Consider the following 27,063-nt stretch of genomic DNA (forward strand, 5'->3'; position numbering starts at 1 on the left):
CACGTGTTCTCCTGGTCCTCCCGTTTCTCGTTCCAAACATTCTGTCTTTGCACACATGGCTAATTGATATTGATAACTTGTGCGTTGTTATCATTCCTCCACTGAAAATATCTTGCCATAATGTTGTGAGATTGAGTTCTCTCAGCTTCTTCGTGTGTCTGAGTCACTCAGTTCTGAGATCAACCTTATTGTATACATCTGACCTTGATATTTACATGGGAACTCCAAGATCGGGGCTGCATATTCTTGTGTTACTTTACATATGGTGTGAAAAAGGAACTGGAAGCTTTATGTGGGTACATGAAAGCTTTCTGGTCACTTGTCAACTTCATATGTACTGCAAATATTATTTTCCTAATGTATTAACCATACGTCAGATTTGGAGTTATATAAAAAATAAGATTTTTCTCTTTTTCTGTTTTCATGGCATCTAGAGTTCAGTCCTTGCAAATATAAAGTGATCACACTGAGGAAAGGAGAATGGACACGAAAACAATGTTACAGCACAACTAGAAAGTAGCAGCACACAAGAAGGAAGGACACAAGTGAGGAAGAACACAACACCAAATATAACACAGAAGCCGGTAAATAACCACAATAACATTGTCAGAACACGTGATCCTGTCACTCATGTACCTGACAGTTATAATCCCAGTCAGGGAATTGTTAACTCAATAAACACACACTACGGTAAATCTCATAGACTATGCAGCACCAGCACGGAATATACAGAGATCTGCAACAACACTGGTGCAAGAAACATAACTTCTAAGCTAGGAGAACAGGTTAGGGAAGCTAAATAGGACTAAACTAAAACAAAGGTCATAAGAGATATGATTACCACGTGCAAGATACTGAGATAAATAGACAAAACAAGCACAGAACGAGATGCAGCAGGAAGAGGCCCCGCTAACAATTAAACAGCAAATATATATTATTAATTGATTGATTGGCCATTGATTTTATATAATAAACCAAAGGCCGTTTTACAGAGGTCTTTGAAAACTGTAATAATAGATGAATAATATTAATAAAATTTAGGATGATTTTAAACAATATTTTCTGGCACGATAGTGATAAAATGCTGGCACGATATCCTCGACAACTTCTCAGGATCGAGCGTCGAAGTCTCCCCCAGTACTCTACAGCAAGATCTGCACAGTCAGGGGAACCTCCACACTTGTCACAGTTGGGAGCAGGAGCCCGGACCTGCAGGGACCCATCCAGTGTCTTAGCGCAACCTGCTCAGTAATAAACGAACAGAGTCTGCCTCCAGCGAGCCATCCAAGGAATAGAGCCAGGGAGACATCTCCCTCTCCTCCTTTTGTAATCCCTAATGGCTTGTTAAGGCAGGTATTAGCAACCCTGAACAGTGCCAAGACCCGGCGAAAACTGTCCTAACCTCGAGGAGGTCCTCGAGGAGGCCTGGTCGAGAACCGAGCCGCTGGGACGTTGAACCCCGAAATCATCGCAAGGTAACCTTAAGATGTAAATCCAAAAACGGAAGAAAAACACTAATTTTTTCAGTTAAAGTCCTGTGGATTAAAATCCCACTGCGCTAATAGCCTTCCCGACTTGACGCCCTCTTTTGATAACTACTTACTTGCCTCTCAAAGTCAACATTAAAGAGCACCATCAGCTGTATATGAAGACCAACATTTCGAACGGCCTTTAAAAATCTAGATAAAGAGGAGCCATTCAGGACTTTGTGAACCAAATATGACACCAGTTCTAGTATATGCGGTGCCAGCGCCAAGTCCTGAACTCGTCAACGCAAAAGAAAGCTAGAAAATATCCAGAGGTGAGAGGCAAGAGTTAGGAGAAAACCTTTAATGAATTATGTGTCAAATCAGTGTGATGCAGGAGAGTTAAGGGAGACACTATTACCACTCAAAACTATTACTAGTAGAATATTCCGAGTAGAACACCACAGATTATTTGAAAGTAAAATCACAATTGAAATATTCAAATTAGGAACAAAGTCATTAGCAAGAGTATTTAAATCGTCAGATTAGTGGGAACAAATAAATTACTCACATAAGCGAACTGGTGGAGAAAAACACATACAGCTTCAACTGTTGATAAAGTAGAATACAAATGGCTCATGAATCCTTGCATAAATCGTGTGATGGTTGAGAGGCGGGAGGGAAGAGCTAAAGCCTAACCCGTGCAGACACAAGTTGACGAATTCAGACACACACGAAACGCACGCACATAGGAGCCACGAGGCTGAGTGGTCCGCGCTCGGGGATCGTAGTCCTGAGGGTCGGGGTTCGATTCCCAGCCAAAGCAGACACAAATGTGCAGAGATTCTTTCACCTGATGCATCTGTTCCCCTAATAGTAAATAGTTACCTGGGAGTTAGACAGCTGCTACGGGCTACTTCCAGGGGATGTATGTGTGTGGTGGAGAGAAATATAGGAAGTAGAAATAATATGGAGGGAAAATCGGTCAGAAAGGCGGGATCCAAGAGCTAATAGCTCGATTCTGCAGGCACATATAGTAAACACACACACACGCACACACACACACACACACACACACACACACACACACACACACACACACACACACACACACACACACACACACACACACACACACACACACACACACACATTAGGCAGTGATGTGGCGGAGGTTCACCCCATACACAGTTTCAAATGTAGATATGATAGAGCCCAGTAGGCTCAGGAATCTGTACACCAGTTGATTGACAGTCGAGAGGCGGGACCAAAGAGCCGAAGCTCCACCCCCACAAGCACAACTAGGTGTGACTACAAACACACACGTACGCTTGCGCAGATGACGATAATACCCTTCAGCAGATCCAAATTACCTAGGATAATAAGCACAATGTATAATTTTAAATTCAATTCTCGCTCGAAGCACATACTTCAAATGCAAAACAAATCACATTGGGAACATTTTATTGACAAGCAAATTAAACGGAATAGCGGAAAATAATTCGCTTAATGTATAACGTGTGTTCGGACGGTCCGTGACCAGAGGAAATGAGACGATGCCATAAATTCTTAATAATTTACATTCAGAAAATGCACGGCAAGGACCAAGAAATAATTATATTCAATCAACAGATGCGAGGAAATATATGCCTTCCGCTGTCTCAACCACAAAGCCTGAGGAGACTGAACGTATAAGGAAAATTCGGCTATACAAAATTTAGACCTAAGCACCGTAGTATAAAAAATCCTTTGAATATGTTAAGCCTTAAATTAACCACAATACACTGGAAATTTAGGTTAAAATAATTATCCAACAATATTATTAGAGCAATGCAATTTCAATTCAAAATACATATAGGGATGCAAAATACAATAACGTTGCAAAATACATAGACAAATACAATAAGGATGCAAAATACATTAGTAGTAGGCATTCATCAGTCTCAGCAGACTATGGCATTTCACTCAACCCGTCCTCTTAAAAATAACGTCACTTTTCGCTCGTATGCGCGGCTATGGCCAAATTTGGACGTAATTTGAAATGAAATCGACTCACAAAAGTGACGTACTGTTCCGTTTTCTGTTCGAGTCGTCCGGCCTACTCGACAAGTTTAGAAGAGGCAACTTTCCATTAACATTTTTCATACCGTTTTGAAACTTTATAAAAATTTTCTGCCCACCTAAGCTATCAGAGGACCCTTAACTTACTGTTGTGGAAAAAAAAATTATTTTCATTTTTTTTTCAAGTTACGTCCATATTAGGCCATACGGGCAAACAGCCAAAAGCGACGTTCTCTTTAAGTGGACAGGTTGTTTCACTCTAGTTGTCAGTCTGGTGTGGCCTCTCCAAGGCGTAAAGCCAGGGCAGGTTGACACGGGGGAGAAGCTGTCAACCATGCAGCACGTCCCTCCTCTCCACGGAACCGTAAGTCACCAATGGACTTTCCAACGTTGCAAAATACATTGACAATACAAAATTCGTTATTATTACAGGAGTATATAAGCAATACAAAACACACTGGCAGTGTAAAATACACTAACAATACATTACCAATACAATGATTAAGCAAAATGTATTCACAATAAGGCGCCAAACATAAATGTTAGTAATACAATACCAATTTAATAATAGCAACATAATATTAATATTGAATAAATAACAGTTTCAAACATAACAAATAAAAACTCTAAAAGTTATATATGATATAAAAAATGTTAGTGAAAGTAATAATCAAGAACCAGAACCTCGAGTGATAACATAAGTATTGAATAACACACACAAGCGATAACACCACACAACAAACACCACACAACAAACACCACACAACAAACACCACACAAACAATAACACCACACAACAAACACCCCACAAACAATAACACCACACAACAAAACACCCCACAAACAATAACACCACGCAACAAAACACCACACAAACAATAACACCACACAACAAACACCCCACAAACAATAACACCACACAACAAACACCACACAAACAGTAACACCACACAACAAACACCCCACAAACAGTAACACCACACAACAAACACCCCACAAACAGTAACACCACACAACAAAACACCCCACAAACAGTAACACCACACAACAAACACCCCACAAACAACAACACCACACAACAAAACACCCCACAAACAGTAACACCACACAACAAACACCCCACAAACAGTAACACCACACAACAAACACCCCACAAACAATAACACCACACAACAAACACCCCACAAACAATAACACCACACAACAAACACCACACAAACAGTAACACCACACAACAAACACCCCACAAACAGTAACACCACACAACAAAACACCCCACAAACAATAACACCACACAACAAACACCCCACAAACAGTAACACCACACAACAAACACCCCACAAACAACAACACCACACAACAAAACACCCCACAAACAGTAACACCACACAACAAACACCCCACAAACAGTAACACCACACAACAAACACCCCACAAACAGTAACACCACACAACAAACACCCCACAAACAGTAACACCACACAACAAACACCCCACAAACAACAACACCACACAACAAAACACCCCACAAACAGTAACACCACACAACAAACACCCCACAAACAACAACACCACACAACAAAACACCCCACAAACAGTAACACCACACAACAAACACCCCACAAACAGTAACACCACACAACAAACACCCCACAAACAACAACACCACACAACAAAACACCCCACAAACAGTAACACCACACAACAAACACCCCACAAACAACAACACCACACAACAAACACGCCACAAACAACAACACATCACTGGTCTCCAGCCTCCGCCATAATTCCTCTTCCCGTTCTGCTCCGTCCGAAGCATCCCCCCAGATCACGGGAGATAACACTTACATTTACAGGTAAACAAGCTATTGAGCTCTTCCATGGGCTATGTATATCAGCTGAGTGTTACGTCCTCGGCCCAGATAGTGATGCCTCTTTACGCCAATATTCAGGCAATGTTTGTTTACAAAACAAATAGTCATCTCTAGCCCAACCAGCTTTGACCCAAATTATAGCCGCTGCGTATGGTTATGTTTGTATATATTTGTTTCCTAATTTCAAATTATGTCAACTACAGCTTGCAGAAGAGATATTTTATTGGATTTGGGGAATAAATGTAAACATTATTTAGGTCTGTATGTGTGTTCATAGGTGTATATATATGTTTAAATGAATATGAGCAAATGTGCTTGTACTTTACAAACACGTGTATATATAGGAATATTATATATATATATATATATATATATATATATATATATATATATATATATATATATATATATATATATATATATATATATATATACACACGTGCTTGTAAAGTACAAGCACATTTGCTCATATTCATTTAAACATATATATACACCTATGAACACACATACAGACCTAAATAATGTTTACGTTTATTCCAAAAATTCTATAAAATATCTCTTCTGCAAGCTGTAGTTGACATAATTTGAAATTTTATATATATTATATATATAAATGCATTTATATGTATTCCTTCCTGTATTTCATTGATTATGTGGTGAAACACAAAAACGTTTGGCATTTTCGTTTCATTTTACTAGTGTATACTTACACATAACCGGATAACCGAATCACGTATTTTTTGAGCTTATAAGATTCGAGGTAACTACAGAAGCACCATACTGTCCCCAGAACTCAAAGTGGCAGCTAAGAGCCTTCGCGAGAATAAGGAGATAGTCGTCAAGAGAGGTGACATGACGCCAATATACGTTATTCTTAAACAAGACGAATATCTGGCAAAAATGAACCTCATACTCTCCGATCAAAATAAATTCCAAAGGATAACGAAGGACACTACATCCGAATTGAAAACGAAGGTAAACAGATTGATCGAAACTGTGAACGCCAAGGAATCCGGACTCCACCTGCCAAAGATAATTGGAGAATACAAACCTGGTTATGTATATGGGAATGTCAAGACCCACAAGCCTGGGAACCTACTTCGGCCAATATCAGTCATATAACCGCTCCCACATACAGACTGCCTAAGCGACTCAACTGCTTGCTGATTCCTAATGTACCTTGTGTTTTCAGCCTGAAGTCGCCAAAGGAATTCATTGACTTACTGCGGGGAGCATGGGCCTCGGGGATAAGACCCTTGTTGGATGTAGAGTCGCTGTTTACCAACGTACCTGTGGATGAAACAATCGTAATGATAGTGGACAGAGTGTATCATGATCCGGCTTGTACTCCTCTTGACATACCAGAAAACATACTAAGGAAGCTACTCCAAGCATGCACTAAAGAGGCATCCTTCTTGAGCCCGGATGGGCACATGTATAAGCAAGTAGATGGGGTCACCATGGGTTCTCCCTTAGGTGTCCTGTTTGCGAACTTCTACATGGGTACCATCGAGCAGAGGGTCTTAGTTGACATGGAATTGTAACCGGCCATATACTGCAGGTATGTTGACGACATATTTACACAGGTACCTGATGTCCGACGTCTGCAGCAGCTGAAGGAGGCATTCGAGTAGGATTCTGTGTTAAGTTTCACTTACGAGATGGAGAATGATGGGAAGCTGCCCTTATTTGATGTAACAGTCACGGAAAGGAACGGAGGCTTCCACGCTGCATTCTACACTAAGCAAACAAACATAGGAATGTGCCTCAATGCCAATAGTGACTGCCCAGATAGGTACAAGAGGAGTGTTGTCAATGCTTACATCGACCGGGCTCTCAGTCACAGCTCAGGATAGAAGCAAGTCAATAAAGAATTCTGTAGGGTAAGGCAGGTCCTAGTCAACAATAGCTTCTCTAACAGTTATGTTGAAGACGCCATAAAAAGAAAGTTGAAACGCCATGCAACTTCTGAAGAGTCAACTAGCACAACACTTGTACCCCCTATTAGACTGTATTCATAGGAATTTGTTTTCGACGGCTCATAAAACAGAGGAAAGAGTCCTGAAAGATATTATTAATAGGAACGTTTTCCCTATAGACAAAAATCTGTAAATACAATTGACAATTTACTACAAAAAAAACTACTCATGAAAAACTCCCCAGACACCAAACCAAACACCTTGAAGAAAACCAACGTCGTCTATGCTTTCACATGCCCACTTGGGGACTGTAAGCCCCAAAGAACTCAGTATATTGGTAAGACAACAACGTCTCTTTCTAGGCGTTTAACAGTGCACAAACAACAAGGCTCCATCAAGGAACATAAATCTCTTCTCACAACCAGACCATCAACTGAGAAATCTTAACAAACAACACAGAAATCATCGATAGATACAGCGATAGCAGGACACTCGACATCAGCGAGGCACTACACATCAGAATTCAACACCAGCAATCAACAGCCAATTTACGCTTAACTGTGTTGTACCCACTTCAAGACCCCGAACCCACATAGGAGCACCAAGAGAAAGCATAGACCAATAGGCCTTCTGCAGTTACTTTCATTCTTATGCCTTTCATACCCAATTAATATTCCCCTCACCCAAAACATTTGTGTCATATCACCTCACCCAAAATAAAAAAAAGCATGATGTATGTTATGTGTAAACCAAGCCTTTGAAAATGTAAGAAGCTTTTCGAAACGCTTCTAGGCATCAGACCAAAAATAAAAATGTAAAAGAATGAATTTTTGAGAGCTAATTTTTCAATTACTATCGACAGTGTCGAAAAACGTAAGAAATATTGAGAAGATTCGTGTTAGAGTTATTAATCTTACCCATTCGGTAATATATAAACCTAAGGTGATAACCTAACCAGAAACATCCCAACCCTAGCAACCCACCTAACCAGAAACATCCCAACCCTATCAACCCACCTAACCTAACCTAACCTACCGATGCATAATAAATGCTGATTTTAATAAATGCTGAAATTTTTTCTTTGTGGAGTTATGTACCTGAGAGGTAATTCAACATATATAAGGAGCTTGATTTACCATCTTCTCTTCATCAAATTTCCACTGTCAACTTCATTTCAAATTTTCTCTCCATGAAATTGGACTATTCTTCTAAGTTTTTCCCAAGTCTGTTTGAACTAACCAAATACAGCATTTAAAACTTCACGGTGAAAAATACTCACAACTTTTTTTTTTTTACTCCAGCCAAATTTTCCTCTTAGCTCCATGTGTCTTAAAGAGAGTTGTTTCGGGTGTATAAGATTCTGGTTTCAAGTGTCTTAGAAACTGGCTTTAAGTGTCTTAGAAACTGACTTCAAGTGTGTTAGAGTCTTATTTCAGGTATTTAAGAAAGATGTTTCTCACGGTGTCTTAGAGGGACTTGCTACAAGTCTTAAGAGAATTGTAGACGTGATCCAAATGACTTTGAAAGACTTGCTGCAAGTGTCTTAGGGAGACGTTCTACACGTGTCTTAGGGGGACTTTCTCCACGTGCCGTTTTTCTGGTTTTATAGTAAATCGTCATCCTACAACGGCCAGCCTACTCATGAGAAACTCTCCAGACACAAAACAGAACGCTTTAAAAGAGACTAACGTCGTCTATGCCTTCAAATGCCCTCTTGGGGACTGTAAGCTCCAAAAAACCCAGTATATAGGCAAGACAACAACATCTCTTTCTAGGCGTTTAACGATGCATAAGCAACAGGGCTCCATTAAGGAACATATAATCTCTTCCCACAACCAAACCATCGCCAGAGAAATCCTAGTAAACAACACAGAAATCATCGATAGATACAGCGATAGCAGGCGGCTTGACGTTTGCGAGGCATTACACATCAAGAAGTCAACACCAGCAATCAACAGCCAATTATTGCACAACTATATTCTACCCACCTCAAGACTCCGCTCCAATATAGAAGCATCAAGAAATATGGACCAATAGGCTTTCTACAAACACTTCTATTCAATACCCATTGTTTCTGTTCTGTCTTGTGTTGATACTTTTAATACCCTATTAATATCCCCTCTTGTTCTGTCTTGTGTTAATGCCACATCACCCCTCCCACCTCACTCAAATGTAGATATAAAATCAGAGATACGTAAGTTCTAATCAGTTGTGTATTTGTGAAGTCTTTGAAAATGTAATAAGTTTTACGAAACGCGCCCGTGTCGCGTCAGACTAGAAATAAAAATGAATTTTGGAGAAGTGATTTTTGATTTACCTCCAACAGTGAAGCGTAATGTACGAAAGATTGAGAAAATTCGTGTTAGAATTATTAATCTTACTTTTTCGGTCATATTTAATAATATATGTCTACAGGAAAGACTGCTACCAAAATATACTAATATATATATATATATATATATATATATATATATATATATATATATATATATATATATATATATATATATATATATATATATATATATGTCGTACCTAGTAGCCAGAACGCACTTATCAGCCTACTATGCAAGGCCCGATTTGCCTAATAAGCCAAGTTTTCGCGAATTAATTGTTTTACGACTACCTAACCTACCTAACCTAACCTAACCTAACTTTTTCGGCTACCTAACCTAACCTAACTTATAGAGATAGGTTAGGTTAGGTTAGGTAGGGTTGGTTAGGTTCGATCATATATCTACGTTAATTTTAACTCCAATAAAAAAAATTGACATCATACATAATAAAATGGGTAGCTTTATCATTTCATAAGAAAAAAATTAGAGAAAATATATTAATTCATGAAAACTTGGCTTATTAGGCAAATCGGGCCTTGCATAGTAGGCTGAGAAGTGCGTTCTGGCTACTAGGTACGACATATATATATATCTATATATATATATATATATATATATATATATATATATATATATACAGAAAACACGTTACAAAACACAAATAACACGTTATATAACGTTGATAACACGTTATAAAAGGCAAATAACACATTGTATAACGCAGATAACGTAATAAATACACAAATAAAACTTTATTCAATGCAGATAACACGATGTATAACGCAGATAACACAACAGAAACGCAAATAACACGTTTCACAACTCAGCAAACACGCTATATAACGAAGATAACTGGTTTCTTTCGCAGGCAAGCAAAATGAGGTCAAAGAGTTCGCAGCTCAATAATCTGATATCGGCAGACATAAATTAAAAACCCTGTGCATTCCGTTACTCTACTGCGACACCCATTGTCGTAGGAACAAGAGAGGACCTGTCTCCCATGTCCTCATCCAGTGACTTTGGAAGGGTAAAGGAATAGGGTAGGGTAGGGTAGGGTTAAGGAAAAGTGAGACATATAATGGGGTACTGGGCATGGTTAAGAGAAGGAGGGGGAGAAGTTGGTTGTTAGTATTTTGTCTATTTCAGTGACGCCTTTAGCTACCCCAATATTTCTCGTTGAATTTGTTTATGCCAGTTCTACAATAGGGTACGAACACTCATCAGTACAATTACACAATGGTGTAGGGATACACACTTGTTCAATTATACTCTGGTGAATGTACGCACTTTCCCATTTATACAACGGTGTGTGTGTGGACACACACTGACTCAGTTATACATTACTGCAGGCGAACACTGTCATTCACTGTTAGAATTTACAACTCTGCACAGCTTTGCAAAAGTGTATAAACACAAACCATATATTTACAAGTATATATGGTTGAAGACCGTTAACAATTGAAGCCTCTGTGGTATTTACATTTTGTTATTGTTTTTTCCGTTAACAATTTGAGCGTATAAATATCAGTGATGTGTGTCAGAATTTATAACATTTTAAGAACATTTTATCGCTGATTTGTTGATTAAAATGCCGAGTTAAATAATAGTCGGTGGGATTAATGGATTGTTTCAAGCTTAGAATAATATATATTTATTATTCCATTATTCACATATTCTTATGACGACTTGGCGTCTTGGTACAGCCGATGTTTGACGTAGGACGAAAATTACTTTGAAAAAAGTTAAAGTTTAACTGTCAATTAAATAGATGGGAGAAAAACTTAATTTTTTATTAGGATTCCGTAATTTCCAACGTCTAACTGTGCCATCTGTATATAACGTTGATATAACAATAGCTTACATTAGAGTGGCATAAATCTTAACACACCAGAATGCTGAACAGGGCCCTTAAGCTCTCTCTCTCTCTCTCTATTATATATATATAAACACACATCAGGCACCAACCCCAGTAAGTGACTCGAACTCATAAAGCACAGGTGTTCGCGCACCTGAGAAAAACTGATACGCTAACCACTACACCACATAGAACCTACAAAAGGGAACGAAACTTCGGAGTTTATCCGTTTACCTCTGTTTACCTCTCAATTGTGGTTTAGGCAAGTATTTGTGTGAATAAACGGCCCGAGTTCTCCCTTGGTAATGCAATTGCTTGATGATAAAGGTAATCAGACCGATTACCACCCTGGTGCCCCTCGAGGGATCGAAATGTTGCGGATAAACTCCGAAGTTTCGTTCCGTTTTGTAGGGTCTGAGTGGTGTAGTGATTAGCGTATCAGTTATGCTCTTGAACTGTAAATATGTTATTTTTTTTTTAATTTTAGCGTTATTAATAAAAAATGTTGCTTGTTGCTATCCCACTATGACAAGTGGTGCTCATTATAATGATGACCACACCGACCCTCTCATGTTGGGCACGATCCTCGCAGTAATGACAAAATTGGGTTAGACTTGCCCTAGGCGTCTGGTCTACAATCTTGGAGAGAGAGACAAACCGGCAGACATCTAATTAATAGATAACACACACATCAGGCACCAACCCTTGCAAGATACACACACGCACCGACACACATGTGTTCTCACATTCCATATTATTTTCTTATACATAATGCGAGTATGCTCATCTCAGAACACAAATGGTGTGAGCCAGCGGGAAAAGGTCACAGATATGATCGTTACGCTCAGCAAATAGGCAGGTAATGCCGACCATAACAGTAAGACCTTTGTCTTACCTGTTTCTCTACACACACCCCTGCAGTCCTCACTATGTATACGACCACCACACCTCACACTTCCCACCACCACCACACCCCACACTCCCCACCACCACACTCCCCACCCCCACACTCCCCACCACCACACTCCCCACCACCACACTCCCCACCACCACACCCACCACCACACTCCCCACCACCACACCCCCACACCCCCACACTCCCCACCACCACACCCCCACACTCCCCACCACCACACCCCCACACTCCCCACCACCACACCCCCACACTCCCCACCACCACACCCCAACACTCCCCAGTACCACACCCACCCCCACACTCCCCAGTACCACACCCACCACCACACTCCCCAGTACCACACCCCCACACTCCCCACCACCACACCCATACACTCCCCACCACCACACCCCCACACTCCCCACCACCACACCCCCACACTCCCCACCACCACACCCCCACACTCCCCACCACCACACCCCAACACTCCCCAGTACCACACCCACCCCCACACTCCCCAGTACCACACCCCAACACTCCCCAGTACCACACCCACCACCACACTCCCCAGTACCACACTCCCCACCACCACACCCCAACACTCCCCACCACCACACCCCAACACTCCCCACCACCACACCCCCACACTCCCCACCACCACACCCCAACACTCCCCATCACCACACCCTAACACTCCCCACCAGCACACCCCCACACTCCCCACCACCACACCCCCACACTCCCCACCACCACACCCCAACACTCCCCATCACCACACCCTAACACTCCCCACCAGCACACCCCCCACACTCCCCACCACCACACCCCCACACTCCCCACCAGCACACCCCCCACACTCCCCACCACCACACCCCCACACTCCCCACCAGCACACCCCCCACACTCCCCACCACCACACCCCCACACTCCCCACCAGCACACCCCCACACTCCCCACCACCACACCCCCACCCTCCCCACCACCCCACCCCCACACAATCCCCACCACCACACCCCCACACTCCCCACCAGCACACCCCCCACACTCCCCACCACCACACTCCCCACCAACACACCCCCACACTCCCCACCATCACACCCCCACACAATCCCCACCACCACACCCCCACACTCCCCACCAGCACACCCCCCACACTCCCCACCACCACACCCCCACACTCCCCACCAGCACACCCCCCACACTCCCCACCACCACACCCCCACACTCCCCACCAGCACACCCCCCACACTCCCCACCACCACACCCCCACACTCCCCACCAGCACACCCCCACACTCTCCACCACCACACCCCCACACAATCCCCACCACCACACCCTAACACTCCCCACCACCACACCCCCACACAATCCCCACCACCACACCCCCACACTCCCCACCACCACACCCTAACACTCCCCACCACCACACCCTAACACTCCCCACCACCACACCCCCACACTCCCCACCACCACACCCCCACACTCCCCACCAGCACACCCCCCACACTCCCCACCACCACACCCCCACACAATCCCCACCACCACACCCCCACACTCCCCACCACCACACCCCAACACTCCCCACCACCACACCCTAACACTCCCCACCACCACACCCCAACACTCCCCACCACCACACCCCCACACACCCCACCCCAACAACCCCCCTCCCCGTCACACTCCCCCAACACCTACGATAAGTCCCTGCTCTATCTAGCGGGTAAAAGAGCAGCTCTGAGAAACTTCACGGAGAATATCTGGGGTAAGTGAACACTGTCTGGATAGTTACAACACACTCTCAGCTGACTGGAGGATTGTTGCTGCTCTGCTCTTGATTGTTAGCCCGCGTCAATTCATCGTAGGCTGGGAGGGAGGGTGATTGTTCAGGGGGTGGGAGGTGGTTGGTCGTCGGGGGGTTAGGAACGGGGGTTTTGGGAAATAATTTTGCGAGTTATTTTATTAATAATTGGGGTGAATTGTTTTTTGCTTGTCGGCAACGGTGCCCAACCACTTGAACCATCGGGGATCGAACACTAATCTGTAAGACTCGAGGACGCCGCTGTACCGACCAGTCCAAGTGAAAAGTGTAATGCCTTTCTGTAAGGGAGACTGATATTCCTTGTTATTTGTTATGTATTATCGTGAAGCTGGAATTTTATCCCGATACTTCGTTTTCTGTTTCTGACGAGTTATTGATAAGAATATATATATATATATATATATATATATATATATATATATATATATATGTCGTACCTAGTAGCCAGAACGCACTTCTCAGCCTACTATGCAAGGCCCGATTTGCCTAATAAGCCAAGTTTTCCTGAATAATTATATTTTCTCTAATTTTTTTCTTATGAAATGATAAAGCTACCCATTTCATTATGTATGAGGTCAATTTTTTTTATTGGAGTTAAAATTAACCGAACCGAACCTAACCAACCCTACCTAACCTAACCTAACCTATCTCTATTGGTTAGGTTAGGTTAGGTAGCCGAAAAAGTTAGGTTAGGTTAGGTTAGGTAGGTTAGGTAGTCGAAAAACAATTAATTCATGAAAACCTGGCTTATTAGGCAAATTGGGCCTTGAATAATAGGCTGAGAAGTGCGTTCTGGCTACTAGGTACGACATATATATATATATATATATATATATATATATATATATATATATATATATATATATATATATACACACGAGTCAATGACCACGAGTTTATTGGAGAAAATCATATTATTTGTGGTTGCAGTGATGCTGAAGATGGTAGTGTTGGTGATGATGGTGACATTGATAATTATGATGATTGTGATGATATCATCATCGTGATCTTAAGTTTGATGATGATGATGATATATGGTGACGGTGAGGGAGACGACAGTGCTGGCCATCACGAGGGTTGTGTGGATAAAGATAATAATATTGATGATACCGATAATATTGATGGTGATGCTGGACATGTGATCAACACTTCAGTTGATAACTGATGAACACACTGTAGAGCTATTAGCTGTTCAACGCTCTTCCGCTGGTAACTAATGAACATTCTTCAATTATTGTTCAACGTTCTCATATTGGTAACTGATAAATACTCTTGAATTATTAAATATTCAACACCGTTCAGCTGATAACTGATGAACACCCTGAAGCCACTAACTGTTCAACGGTCTTCAACCAATAACTAACGAGCGTTCCACCGCCAACTGCTGTCAGCTAATTAGGGGGAACAGCTGTGTCCTCTTCATCCTACGGAGGAGAAACTTCACTAATTAATCCCTTGAGAGATTAAAAACAAAATATCTTAGAAATCCCTTTTTCAATGGAGACAAACAGTCAACTCGAAATTAATACCAAAGTTGCGGCAACTATTTGTCATAATTGAAAAACTGGAATGATTAGAATTCATCTTTTTTGTTTCCTTGAAGTTAATTTATAGAAAAACGCAATATTTTATTATTAATTCTCCCAATCTCTCTTTCTACCTCTTTTTTTTTACCAAGGTTGGTAGAATGGAAGATATCTACTGTAGGCTGAAGAGTTATCCGCGCGAGGTGGGTAGATTGGTAGATATCTACAGTAGGCTGAGTTATTGATGAGAGGTTGGTAGAGTGGTTTATATCTACTGCAGGCTGAGGAGTTATAGATGAGAGGTTGGTAAAGTGGTAGATATCTACAGTAGGCTGAGGAGTTAGGAACGAGAGGTTGGTAGAATGGTAGATATCTACTGTAGGCTGAGGAGTTAGGAACGAGAGGTTGGTAGAATGGTAGATATCTACTGTAGGCTGAGGAGTTAGGAACGAGCAGGTGTGGATTGGGTAACGGTCAATAATTCATTTGGAGTTGTTATGAGGTTGAGCGTGTGTGTGTGTGTGTGTGTGTGTGTGTGTGTGTACTCACCTAATTGTGCTTGCGGGGGTTGAGCTTTGTCTCTTAGGTCCCGCCTCTCAACTGTCAATCAACTGATGTACAGATTCCTGAGCCTACTGGGCTCTATCGTGTCTACATTTGAAACTGTGTATGGAGTCAGCCTCCACCACATCACTGCCTAATGCATTCCATTTATTAACTACACTGACATTGAAAAAGTTCTTCTAACGTCCCTGTGGCTCATGTGGGTACACAGTTTTCACCTGTGTCCCCTTGTTCGCGTACCACCAGTGTTGAATAATTTATCCTTGTCTACCCGGTCGATTAACCTGAGGATTTCGTAGGTTGTGATCATGTCTTCCCTTACTCTTCTGTCTTCCAGTGTCGTAAGGTGCCTTTCCCGCAACCTTTCCTCGTAACTCATGCCTCTCAGTTCTGGGACTAGTCTAGTGGCATACTTCTGAACTTTTTCCAGCTTCGTCTTGTGCTTGACAAGGTACGGGCTCCATGCTGGGGCCGCATACTCCAGGATTGGTCTTACATATGTGGTATACAAGATTCTGAATGATTCCTTACACAGGTTCCTGAACGCTGTTCTGATGTTATCCAGCCTCGCATATGCCACAGATGTTATTCTTTTTATGTGGGCTTCAGGAGACAGGTTTGGTGTGATATCAACTCCTAGATCTTTCTCTCTGTCCGTTTCATTAAGTTCTTCATCTCCTATTCTGTATCCTGTGTCTGGCCTCCTGTTTCCACCGCCTAGTTTCATTACTTTGCATTTACTCGGGTTGAACTTCAACAGCCATTTGTTGGACCATTCACTCAGTCTGTCTAGGTCATCTTGTAGCCTCCTACTATCATCCTCTGTTTCAATCCTCCTCATAATTTTTGCATCATCAACAAACATTGAGAGAAACGAGTCTATACCCTCTGGGAGATCATTTACATATATCAGAAACAGTATAGTTCCAAGGACTGACCCCTGCGGGACTCCACTCGTAACGTCTCGCCAATCTGAGACCGCACCCCTCACATTGACTCGTTGTCTCCTGTTGCTTAGGTACTCCTTTATCCATTGGAGTATCTTCCCTCTCACTCCAGCCTGCATCTCCAACTTTTTCACTAGCCTCTTGTGTGGCACTGTATCAAAGGCTTTCTGACAATCCAAAAATATGCAGTCTGCCCACCCTTCTCTTTCTTGCCTTATTTTTGTTGCCTGGTCGTAGAATTCAAGTAACCCTGTTAGGCAGGACCTGCCATCCCTGACCCATGTTGATGCTGTGTTACAAAGTTCTCTTGCTCCAGATGTTCCACTAGCTTTCTTCGCACAATCATCTCCAGCAGCTTGCATGGTATGCAAGTTAGGGATGGGTGTGTGTGTGTGTGTATGTGGGGTGTGTGTGTGTGTGTGTGTGTATCATGTGTGTCAGATGTGTGGTGTGTCAGGTGTGCGAGGTGTCAATTGTGAGGTGTGTCAGGTGTGAGGTGTGTCAAGTGTGAGGTGTGTCAAGTGTGAGGTGTCAGGTGAGAGGTGTATGAGGTGTGTCAGGTGTGAGGTGTGTCAAGTGTGAGGTGTGTCAAGTGTGAGGTGTCAGGTGAGAGGTGTATGAGGTGTGTTAGGTGTGAGGTGTGTCAAGTGTGAGGTGTGTCAAGTGTGAGGTGTCAGGTGAGAGGTGTATGAGGTGTGTCAGGTGTGAGGTGTGTGAGGTGTCAGGTGTATGAGGTGTGTGAGGTGTGTGAGGTGTCAGGTGTATGAGGTGTGTGAGGTGTGTCAGTTGTGAGGTGTATCAAGTGTGAGGTGTGTCTAGTGTGAGGTGTGTAAGGTGTGGTGTGTCTAGTGTGAGGTGTGTAAGGTGTGGTGTGTCAGGTGTGAGGTGTGTCAGGTGTGAGGTGTGTCTAGTGTGAGGTGTGTCAGGTGTGAGGTGTGTAAGGTGTGGTGTGTCTAGTGTGAGGTGTGTAAGGTGTGGTGTGTCAGGTGTGAGGTGTGTCAGGTGTGAGGTGTGTCTAGTGTGAGGTGTGTAAGGTGAGGTGTGTCTAGTGTGAGGTGTGTAAGGTGTGGTGTGTCAGGTGTGAGGTGTGTCAGGTGTGAGGTGTGTAAGGTGTGGTGTGTCAGGTGTGAGGTGTGTCAGGTGTGAAGTGTGTCTAGTGTGAGGTGTGTAAGGTGTGGTGTGTCAGGTGTGAGGTGTGTCTAGTGTGAGGTGTGTAAGGTGTGGTGTGTCAGGTGTGAGGTGTGTCAGGTGTGAGGTGTGTAAGGTGTGGTGTGTCTAGTGTGAGGTGTGTAAGGTGTGGTGTGTCAGGTGTGAGGTGTGTCAGGTGTGAGGTGTGTAAGGTGTGGTGTGTCTAGTGTGAGGTGTGTAAGGTGTGGTTTGTCAGGTGTGAGGTGTGTCAGGTGTGGTGTGTCAGGTGTGAGGTGTGTCAGGTGTGAGGTGTGTCTAGTGTGAGGTGTGTAAGGTGTGGTGTGTCAGGTGTGAGGTGTGTCTAGTGTGAGGTGTGTCAGGTGTGGTTTGTCAGGTGTGAGGTGTGTCAGGTGTGGTGTGTCAGGTGTGAGGTGTGTCAGGTGTGGTGTGTCAGGTGTGAGGTGTGTCAGGTGTGAGGTGTGTCTAGTGTGAGGTGTGTAAGGTGTGGTTTGTCAGGTGTGAGGTGTGTCAGGTGTGAGGTGTGTCTAGTGTGAGGTGTGTAAGGTGTGGTGTGTCAGGTGTGAGGTGTGTCAGGTGTGAGGTGTGTCTAGTGTGAGGTGTGTCAGGTGTGAGGTGTGTCTAGTGTGAGGTGTGTAAGGTGTGGTTTGTCAGGTGTGAGTTGTGTCAGGTGTGGTGTGTCAGGTGTGAGGTGTGTCAGGTGTGAGGTGTGTCTAGTGTGAGGTGTGTAAGGTGTGGTGTGTCAGGTGTGAGGTGTGTCAGGTGTGGTGTGTCAGGTGTGAGGTGTGTCTAGTGTGAGGTGTGTAAGGTGTGGTGTGTCAGGTGTGAGGTGTGTCAGGTGAGAGGTGTGTAAGGTGTGGTGTGTCAGGTGTGAGGTGTGTCAGGTGTGAGGTGTGTAAGGTGTGGTTTGTCAGGTGTGAGGTGTGTCAGGTGTGGTGTGTCAGGTGTGAGGTGTGTCAGGTGTGGTGTGTCAGGTGTGAGGTGTGTAAGGTGTGGTTTGTCAGGTGTGAGGTGTGTCAGGTGTGGTGTGTCAGGTGTGAGGTGTGTCAGGTGTGGTGTGTCAGGTGTGAGGTGTGTCAGGTGTGGTGTTTCAGGTGTGAGGTGTTTCAGGTGTGGTGTGTAAGGTGTGGCGTGTCAGGTGTATCAGGTGTGAGGAGTGTCAGGTGTCTGAGATGTGTCAGGTGTGGTGTGTCAGGTGTGGCGTGTCAGGTGTATCAGGTGTGAGGAGTGTCAGGTGTCTGAGGTGTGTCAGGTGTATCAGGTGTGAGGAGTGTCAGGTGTCTGAGGTGTGTCAGGTGTATCAGGTGTGAGGAGTGTCAGTTGTGAGGTGTGTCAGGTGTATCAGGTGTGAGGAGTGTCAGTTGTGAGGTGTGTCAGGTGTGGTGTGTCAGGTGTGGTGTGTCAGATGTATCAGGTGTGAGGAGTGTCAGGTGTGAGGTCAGGTGTGTGAGGTGTGTCAGGTGTGTGAGGTGTTGTGAGTGTGTATAACTACTTGACCAACTTCTGGTCATCCTCAGAATGCCGCCTCAAGAAACATGAACTAATTTACCCCCATGTACTAATTTACTGTTAGGTGAACAGAAGCATGAGGCGGGGGAAATGAAACGTTGCCATTTTGTTGATCTCCTGTCGGGATTCGAACCTGGGACCTGCGACTGAGAATCGAAATCGTTCACGGCTTGACCATCTTCTATCTCTTCCTCCCGCTCCATTTCTCTCTCTACCTCCAGCTCTCTTTTTCTCTCTCCCATTCTCTCTTCGCTTCTGCTGTTCACTCTCCAGTTCTCCCCTCCTCCCTAACTCCCTATCCGTCTTCTCTTCTTCTCCCTCTTCACTTTCTCTATCCCCCTCCTCCTCTCTCTCTTTCTCCCTCCCTATCCCTTCCCCCTCTCCCATCATCTCTCTCTCTCTTATCTCTCTCTATCAGTGACCAGTGCCAAATCGTCGTGAGGAGTATATGATCGTGCAATGATGTTTTCTTTTGAGTTTAGCCGACACTGACCCGACCATGTAAGGTACGTACCCCACAAGAAAAAGGTGCAAAGTTGAATGAGTCTAACCCCAATCGTCTGCCCTCCAGCTTTCGACAGACAAACACACAGACATTGTTATTTATAAATGGAGAGAATCCAAAATTACAATTTAATAACTATTTTTAAGAGAGAGAGAGAGAGAGAGAGAGAGAGAGAGAGAGAGAGAGAGAGAGAGAGAGAGAGAGAGAGAGAGAGAGAGAGAGAGAGAGAGAGAGAGAGAGAGAGAGAGAGAGAGAGAGAGAGAGAGAGAGAGAGAGAGAGAGAGAGAGAGAGAGAGAGAGAGAGAGAGAGAGAGAGAGAGAGAGAGAGAGAGAGAGAGAGAGAGAGAGAGAGAGAGAGAGAGAGAGAGAGAGAGAGAGAGAGAGAGAGAGAGATTACAGCAGGTGGTCCAGTTATGTGAGGGAGTACAGCAGGTGGTCCAGTTATGTGAGAGATTACAGCAGGTGGTCCAGTTATGTGAGGGAGTACAGCAGGTGGTCCAGTTATGTGAGGGATTACAGCAGGTGGTCCAGTTATGTGAGAGATTACAGCAGGTGGTCCAGTTATGTGAGAGATTACAGCAGGTGGTCCAGTTATGTGAGGGATTACAGCAGGTGGTCCAGTTATGTGAGGGAGTATAGCAGGTGGTCCAGTTATGTGAGGGATTACAGCAGGTGGTCCAGTTATGTGAGGGGTTACAGCAGGTGGTCCAGTTATGTGAGGGATTACAGCAGGTGGTCCAGTTATGTGAGGGGTTACAGCAGGTGGTCCAGTTATGTGAGGGGTTACAGCAGGTGGTCCAGTTATGTGAGGGAGTACAGCAGGTGGTCCAGTTATGTGAGAGATTACAGCAGGTGGTCCAGTTATGTGAGGGATTACAGCAGGTGGTCCAGTTATGTGAGAGATTACAGCAGGTGGTCCAGTTATGTGAGAGATTACAGCAGGTGGTCCAGTTATGTGAGGGATTACAGCAGGTGGTCCAGTTATGTGAGGGAGTACAGCAAGTGGTCCAGTTATGTGAGGGATTACAGCAGGTGGTCCAGTTATGTGAGGGGTTACAGCAGGTGGTCCAGTTATGTGAGGGATTACAGCAGGTGGTCCAGTTATGTGAGGGGTTACAGCAGGTGGTCCAGTTATGTGAGGGATTACAGCAGGTGGTCCAGTTATGTGAGGGAGTACAGCAGGTGGTCCAGTTATGTGAGGGATTACAGCAGGTGGTCCAGTTATGTGAGGGGTTACAGCAGGTGGTCCAGTTATGTGAGGGATTACAGCAGGTGGTCCAGTTATGTGAGGGAGTACAGCAGGTGGTCCAGTTATGTGAGGGGTTACAGCAGGTGGTCCAGTTATGTGGGGGGTTACAGCAGGTGGTCCAGTTATGTGAGGGATTACAGCAGGTGGTCCAGTTATGTGAGGGAGTACAGCAGGTGGTCCAGTTATGTGAGGGGTTACAGCAGGTGGTCCAGTTATGTGTGGGGTTACAGCAGGTGGTCCAGTTATGTGAGGGATTACAGCAGGTGGTCCAGTTATGTGAGGGAGTACAGCAGCAGGATCAGGTATATGAGGTGGTTGCCATATATATATATATGGACCTGGGAGACAGGTAGCTTGTAAGAACACCATTACTGAAATATATATAATATTTATCACTATGAAAAATATAGTTTGGAAAATAATTCAGCGTCACAGTTTCCTCTCATTTAATTTAATATCTCTTCACCCATCACTCTCCCACACATCTCTCTTTCGTTTTCTACTATTTCGAACCATCTCTCTCTCTCTCTCTCTCTCTCTCTCTCTCTCTCTCTCTCTCTCTCTCTCTCTCTCTCTCTCTCTCTCTCTCTCTCTCTCTCTCTCTCTCTCTCTCTCTCTCTCTCTCTCTCTCTCTCTCTCTCTCTCTCTCTCTCTCTCTCTCTCTCTCTCTCTCTCTCTCTCTCTCTCTCTCTCTCTCTCTCTCTCTCTCTCTCTCTCTCTCTCTCTCTCTCTCTCTCTCTCTCTCTCTCTCTCTCTCTCTCTCTCTCTCTCTCTCTCTCTCTCTCTCTCTCTCTCTCTCTCTCTCTCTCTCTCTCTCTCTCTCTCTCTCTCTCTCATCTCTCTCTCTCTCTCTCTCTCTCTCATCTCTCTCTCTCTCTCTCTCTCTCTCTCTCTCTCTCTCTCTCTCTCTCTCTCTCTCTCTCTCTCTCTCTCTCTCTCTCTCTCTCTCTCTCTCTCTCTCTCTCTCATCTCTCTCTCTCTCTCTCTCTCTCTCTCTCTCTCTCTCTCTCTCTCTCTCTCTCTCTCTCTCTCTCTCTCTATTCGGGTGTTTATCACCAGTTTTCGGAGCAACACTTTCCCCAAATTACCAAATATCTGTGAGAAAATTAAGGAGCAAGAAGTGTAACACTTCTGGAGCTGGTTGCCATGTGCAAATTTTTCGAGCATAAAATATTCCCAGTAATTATCAATGACGTGTTTACAACGTGCGATAGTTATAAAGACAATCATATAAAGCATCTGAAGAACACACCGTTGTATACAAGTATATAATTCGACATAGTACTTAATTTTCCTCTCTAACGAATCCCAAAATTGCCGAACTCTCTATAAATAATATTAATAATAATAATAATAATAATGTTCGACATCTTTAACAATAAATTTCTGTTTAAATGAGGTTTGTGCAAAGAAGGCCGACGCTTTGGGCTGGTCTCATTAAATTTTCATAATATATATTCTGATCTTATCGGAATGGTCACCTCCCCCCCCCCTGCCCACTCAATGTCAGCACTGCTATAATACCCATTCTTCACGAACAGTCTGTTAATGTGAAACGCTCAGGGCTAAGACTGTAGGCTTTATCACATGTACAACGGATGACAGAACTGCCGTGTAGTGGCATCTATATAAATAGGTATAGTGACGGAAAAGGCAAAGGAGAGAAATATGGTGGTAGTATTGAGCGGGAAGTGGAGGTGGTGGAAATGAAGGTGGGTGGAGAGTGAAGTGGAGGTGTGATGTGTAGAGACAGGTGGGTGTGTGTGGTGACAGGTGGGGGTGTGTGGTGACAGGTGGGGGTGGTGTGTAGAGACAGGGGGGGGTGGTGTGGTGAGACAGGTGGGTGTGGTGTGTGGAGACAGGGGGGTGTGGTGTGTGGAGACAGGTGGGTGTGGTGTGTGGAGACAGGTGGGGGTGGTGTGTGGAGACAGGTGGGTGTGGTGTGTGGAGACAGGTGGGGGTGGTGTGTGGAGACAGGTGGGTGTGGTGTGTGGAGACAGGGGGGGTGGTGTGTGGAGACAGGTGGGTGTGGTGTGTGGAGACAGGTGGGGTGGTGTGTGGAGACAGGTGGGTGTGGTGTGTGGAGACAGGTGGGTGTGGTGTGTGGAGACAGGGGGGTGGTGTGTGGAGACAGGTGGGGGTGTGTGGAGACAGGGGGGGGGTGATGTGTGGAGACAGGTGGGTGTGGTGTGTGGAGACAGGTGGGTGTGGTGTGTGGAGAAAGGGGGGTGTGGTGTGTGGAGACAGGTGGGGGTGTGTGGAGACAGGTGGGGGTGGTGCGCGGAGACAGGTGGGTGGTGTGTGGAGACAGGTGGGTGGTGTGTGGAGACAGGGGGGGGGGTGTGTGGAGACAGGTGGGTGGTGGTGTGTGGAGACAGGGGGGGGTGGTGTGTGGAGACAGGGGGGGTGTGTGGAGACAGGTGGGTGTGGTGTGTGGAGACAGGTGGGTGTGGTGTGTGGAGACAAGGGGGGGTGGTGTGTGGAGACAGGTGGGTGTGGTGTGTGGAGACAGGTGGGGTGTGGTGTGTGGAGACAGGTGGGGGTGGTGTGTGGAGACAGGTGGGGGTGGTGTGTGGAGACAGGTGGGGGTGGTGTGTGGAGACAGGGGGGGGTGGTGTGTGGAGACAGGCGGGGGTGGTGTGTGGAGACAGGTGGGTGTGGTGTGTGGAGACAGGTGGGTGTGGTGTGTGGAGACAGGTGGGGGTGGTGTGTGGAGACAGGTGGGGGTGGTGTGTGGAGACAGGGGGGGGGTGGTGTGTGGAGACAGGCGGGGGTGGTGTGTGGAGACAGGTGGGGGTGGTGTGTGGAGACAGGTGGGTGTGGTGTGTGGAGACAGGTGGGTGTGGTGTGTGGAGACAGGTGGGTGTGGTGTGTGGAGACAGGTGGGTGGTGTGTGGAGACAGGCGGGTGTGGTGTGTGGAGACAGGTGGGGGTGGTGTGTGGAGACAGGTGGGTGTGGTGTGTGGAGACAGGTGGGTGTGGTGTGTGGAGACAGGTGGGTGTGGTGTGTGGAGACAGGTGGGTGTGGTGTGTGGAGACAGGTGGGTGTGGTGTGTGGAGACAGGTGGGTGTGGTGTGTGGAGACAGGTGGGGTGTGGTGTGTGGAGACAAGTGGGTGGTGTGTGGAGACAGGTGGGTGTGGTGTGTGGAGACAGGTGGGTGTGGTGTGTGGAGACAGGTGGGTGTGGTGTGTGGAGACAGGTGGGTGTGGTGTGTGGAGACAGGTGGGGGTGGTGTGTGGTGAGAGGTGGGTGGTGTGTGTGGAGACAGGTGGGTGGTGTGTGGAGACAGGTGGGTGGTGTGTGGAGACAGGGGGGGTGGTGTTTGGAGACAGGTGGGTGTGGTGTGTGGAGACAGGTGGGGTGGTGTGTGGAGACAGGTGGGTGTGGTGTGTGGAGACAGGTGGGGTGGTGTGTGGAGACAGGTGGGTGTGGTGTGTGGAGACAGGTGGGTGGTGTGTGGAGACAGGTGGGGGGTGGTGTGTGGAGACAGGTGGGTGTGGTGTGTGGAGACAGGTGGGTGTGGTGTGTGGAGACAGGTGGGTGGTGGTGTGTGGAGACAGGTGGGGTGGTGTGTGGAGACAGGTGGGTGTGGTGTGTGGAGACAGGGGGGGTGGTGTGTGGAGACAGGTGGGTGTGGTGTGTGGAGACAGGTGGGGTGTGGTGTGTGAGACAGGTGGGTGTGGTGTGTGGAGACAGGGGGGGTGGTGTGTGGAGACAGGTGGGTGTGGTGTGTGGAGACAGGTGGGGGTGGTGTGTGGAGACAGGTGGGTGTGGTGTGTGGAGACAGGTGGGTGTGGTGTGTGGAGACAGGTGGGGTGGTGTGTGGAGACAGGTGGGGTGGTGTGGAGACAGGTGGGGTGTGGTGTGTGGAGACAGGTGGGTGTGGTGTGTGGAGACAGGTGGGTGTGGTGTGTGGAGACAGGGGGGTGTGGTGTGTGGAGACAGGTGGGGGTGGTGTGTGGAGACAGGTGGGGTGGTGTGTGGAGACAGGTGGGTGGTGTGTGGAGACAGGTGGGGGTGGTGTGTGGAGACAGGTGGGTGTGGTGTGTGGAGACAGGGGGGGGTGGTGTGTGGAGACAGGGGGGTGGTGTGTGGAGACAGGTGGGTGTGTGTGTGGAGACAGGTGGGGTGTGGTGTGTGGAGACAGGGGGTGTGGTGTGTGGAGACAGGTGGGTGTGGTGTGTGGAGACAGGTGGGTGTGTGTGTGGAGACAGGTGGGGGTGGTGTGTGGAGACAGGTGGGTGTGGTGTGTGGAGACAGGTGGGGGTGGTGTGTGGAGACAGGTGGGGGTGGTGTGTGGAGACAGGTGGGGGTGGTGTGTGGAGACAGGTGGGGGTGGTGTGTGGAGACAGGTGGGGGTGGTGTGTGGAGACAGGTGGGGGTGGTGTGTGGAGACAGGTGGGTGTGGTGTGTGGAGACAGGTGGGTGTGGTGTGTGGAGACAGGTGGGGGTGGTGTGTGGAGACAGGTGGGGGTGGTGTGTGGAGACAGGGGGGGGTGGTGTGTGGAGACAGGTGGGGGTGGTGTGTGGAGACAGGTGGGGTGGTGTGTGGAGACAGGTGGGGTGGTGTGTGGAGACAGGTGGGTGTGGTGTGTGGAGACAGGTGGGTGTGGTGTGTGGAGACAGGTGGGGGTGGTGTGTGGAGACAGGTGGGTGTGGTGTGTGGAGACAGGTGGGGTGTGGTGTGTGGAGACAGGGTGGGGTGTGGTGTGTGGAGACAGGTGGGTGTGGTGTGTGGAGACAGGTGGGTGTGGTGTGTGGAGACAGGTGGGTGTGGTGTGTGGAGACAGGTGGGTGTGGTGTGTGGAGACAGGTGGGTGTGGTGTGTGGAGACAGGTGGGTGTGGTGTGTGGAGACAAGTGGTGGTGTGTGGAGACAGGTGGGTGTGGTGTGTGGAGACAGGTGGGTGTGGTGTGTGGAGACAGGTGGGGTGGTGTGTGGGAGACAGGTGGGTGGTGTGTGGAGACAGGTGGGGGTGGTGTGTGGTGAGAGGTGGGTGGTGTGTGTGGAGACAGGTGGGTGGTGTGTGGAGACAGGTGGGTGGTGTGTGGAGACAGGGGGGGTGGTGTGTGGAGACAGGTGGGTGTGGTGTGTGGAGACAGGTGGGTGGTGTGTGGAGACAGGTGGGTGTGGTGTGTGGAGACAGGTGGGGGTGTGTGGGAGACAGGTGGGTGTGGTGTGTGGAGACAGGTGGGTGGTGTGTGGAGACAGGTGGGGGGGGGTGTGTGGAGACAGGTGGGTGTGGTGTGTGGAGACAGGTGGGTGTGTGTGTGGAGACAGGTGGGGGTGGTGTGTGGAGACAGGTGGGTGTGGTGTGTGGAGACAGGTGGGTGTGGTGTGTGGAGACAGGGGGGGTGGTGGTGTGAGACAGGTGGGGTGGTGTGTGGAGA

General features: G+C 46.4%; 1 protein-coding gene across 1 annotated transcript in view; it reads left to right on the forward strand.

The window, feature by feature from the left end:
* Positions 1 to 7,062: 7,062 nt before the first annotated feature.
* Positions 7,063 to 27,063, forward strand: part of LOC123751693 (putative neural-cadherin 2) — a 400,838-nt gene continuing 380,837 nt past the window's right edge. Inside the window, 5 exon segments of the mRNA XM_069330285.1 lie at positions 7,063 to 7,196; positions 7,500 to 7,657; positions 8,183 to 8,244; positions 8,757 to 8,854; positions 15,156 to 15,363. Coding sequence (XP_069186386.1) covers positions 7,063 to 7,196; positions 7,500 to 7,657; positions 8,183 to 8,244; positions 8,757 to 8,854; positions 15,156 to 15,363 — 660 coding nt within the window.

The sequence above is a fragment of the Procambarus clarkii genome, chromosome 24 (assembly GCF_040958095.1).
Source record: "Procambarus clarkii isolate CNS0578487 chromosome 24, FALCON_Pclarkii_2.0, whole genome shotgun sequence".
Taxonomy (NCBI): domain Eukaryota; kingdom Metazoa; phylum Arthropoda; class Malacostraca; order Decapoda; family Cambaridae; genus Procambarus; species Procambarus clarkii.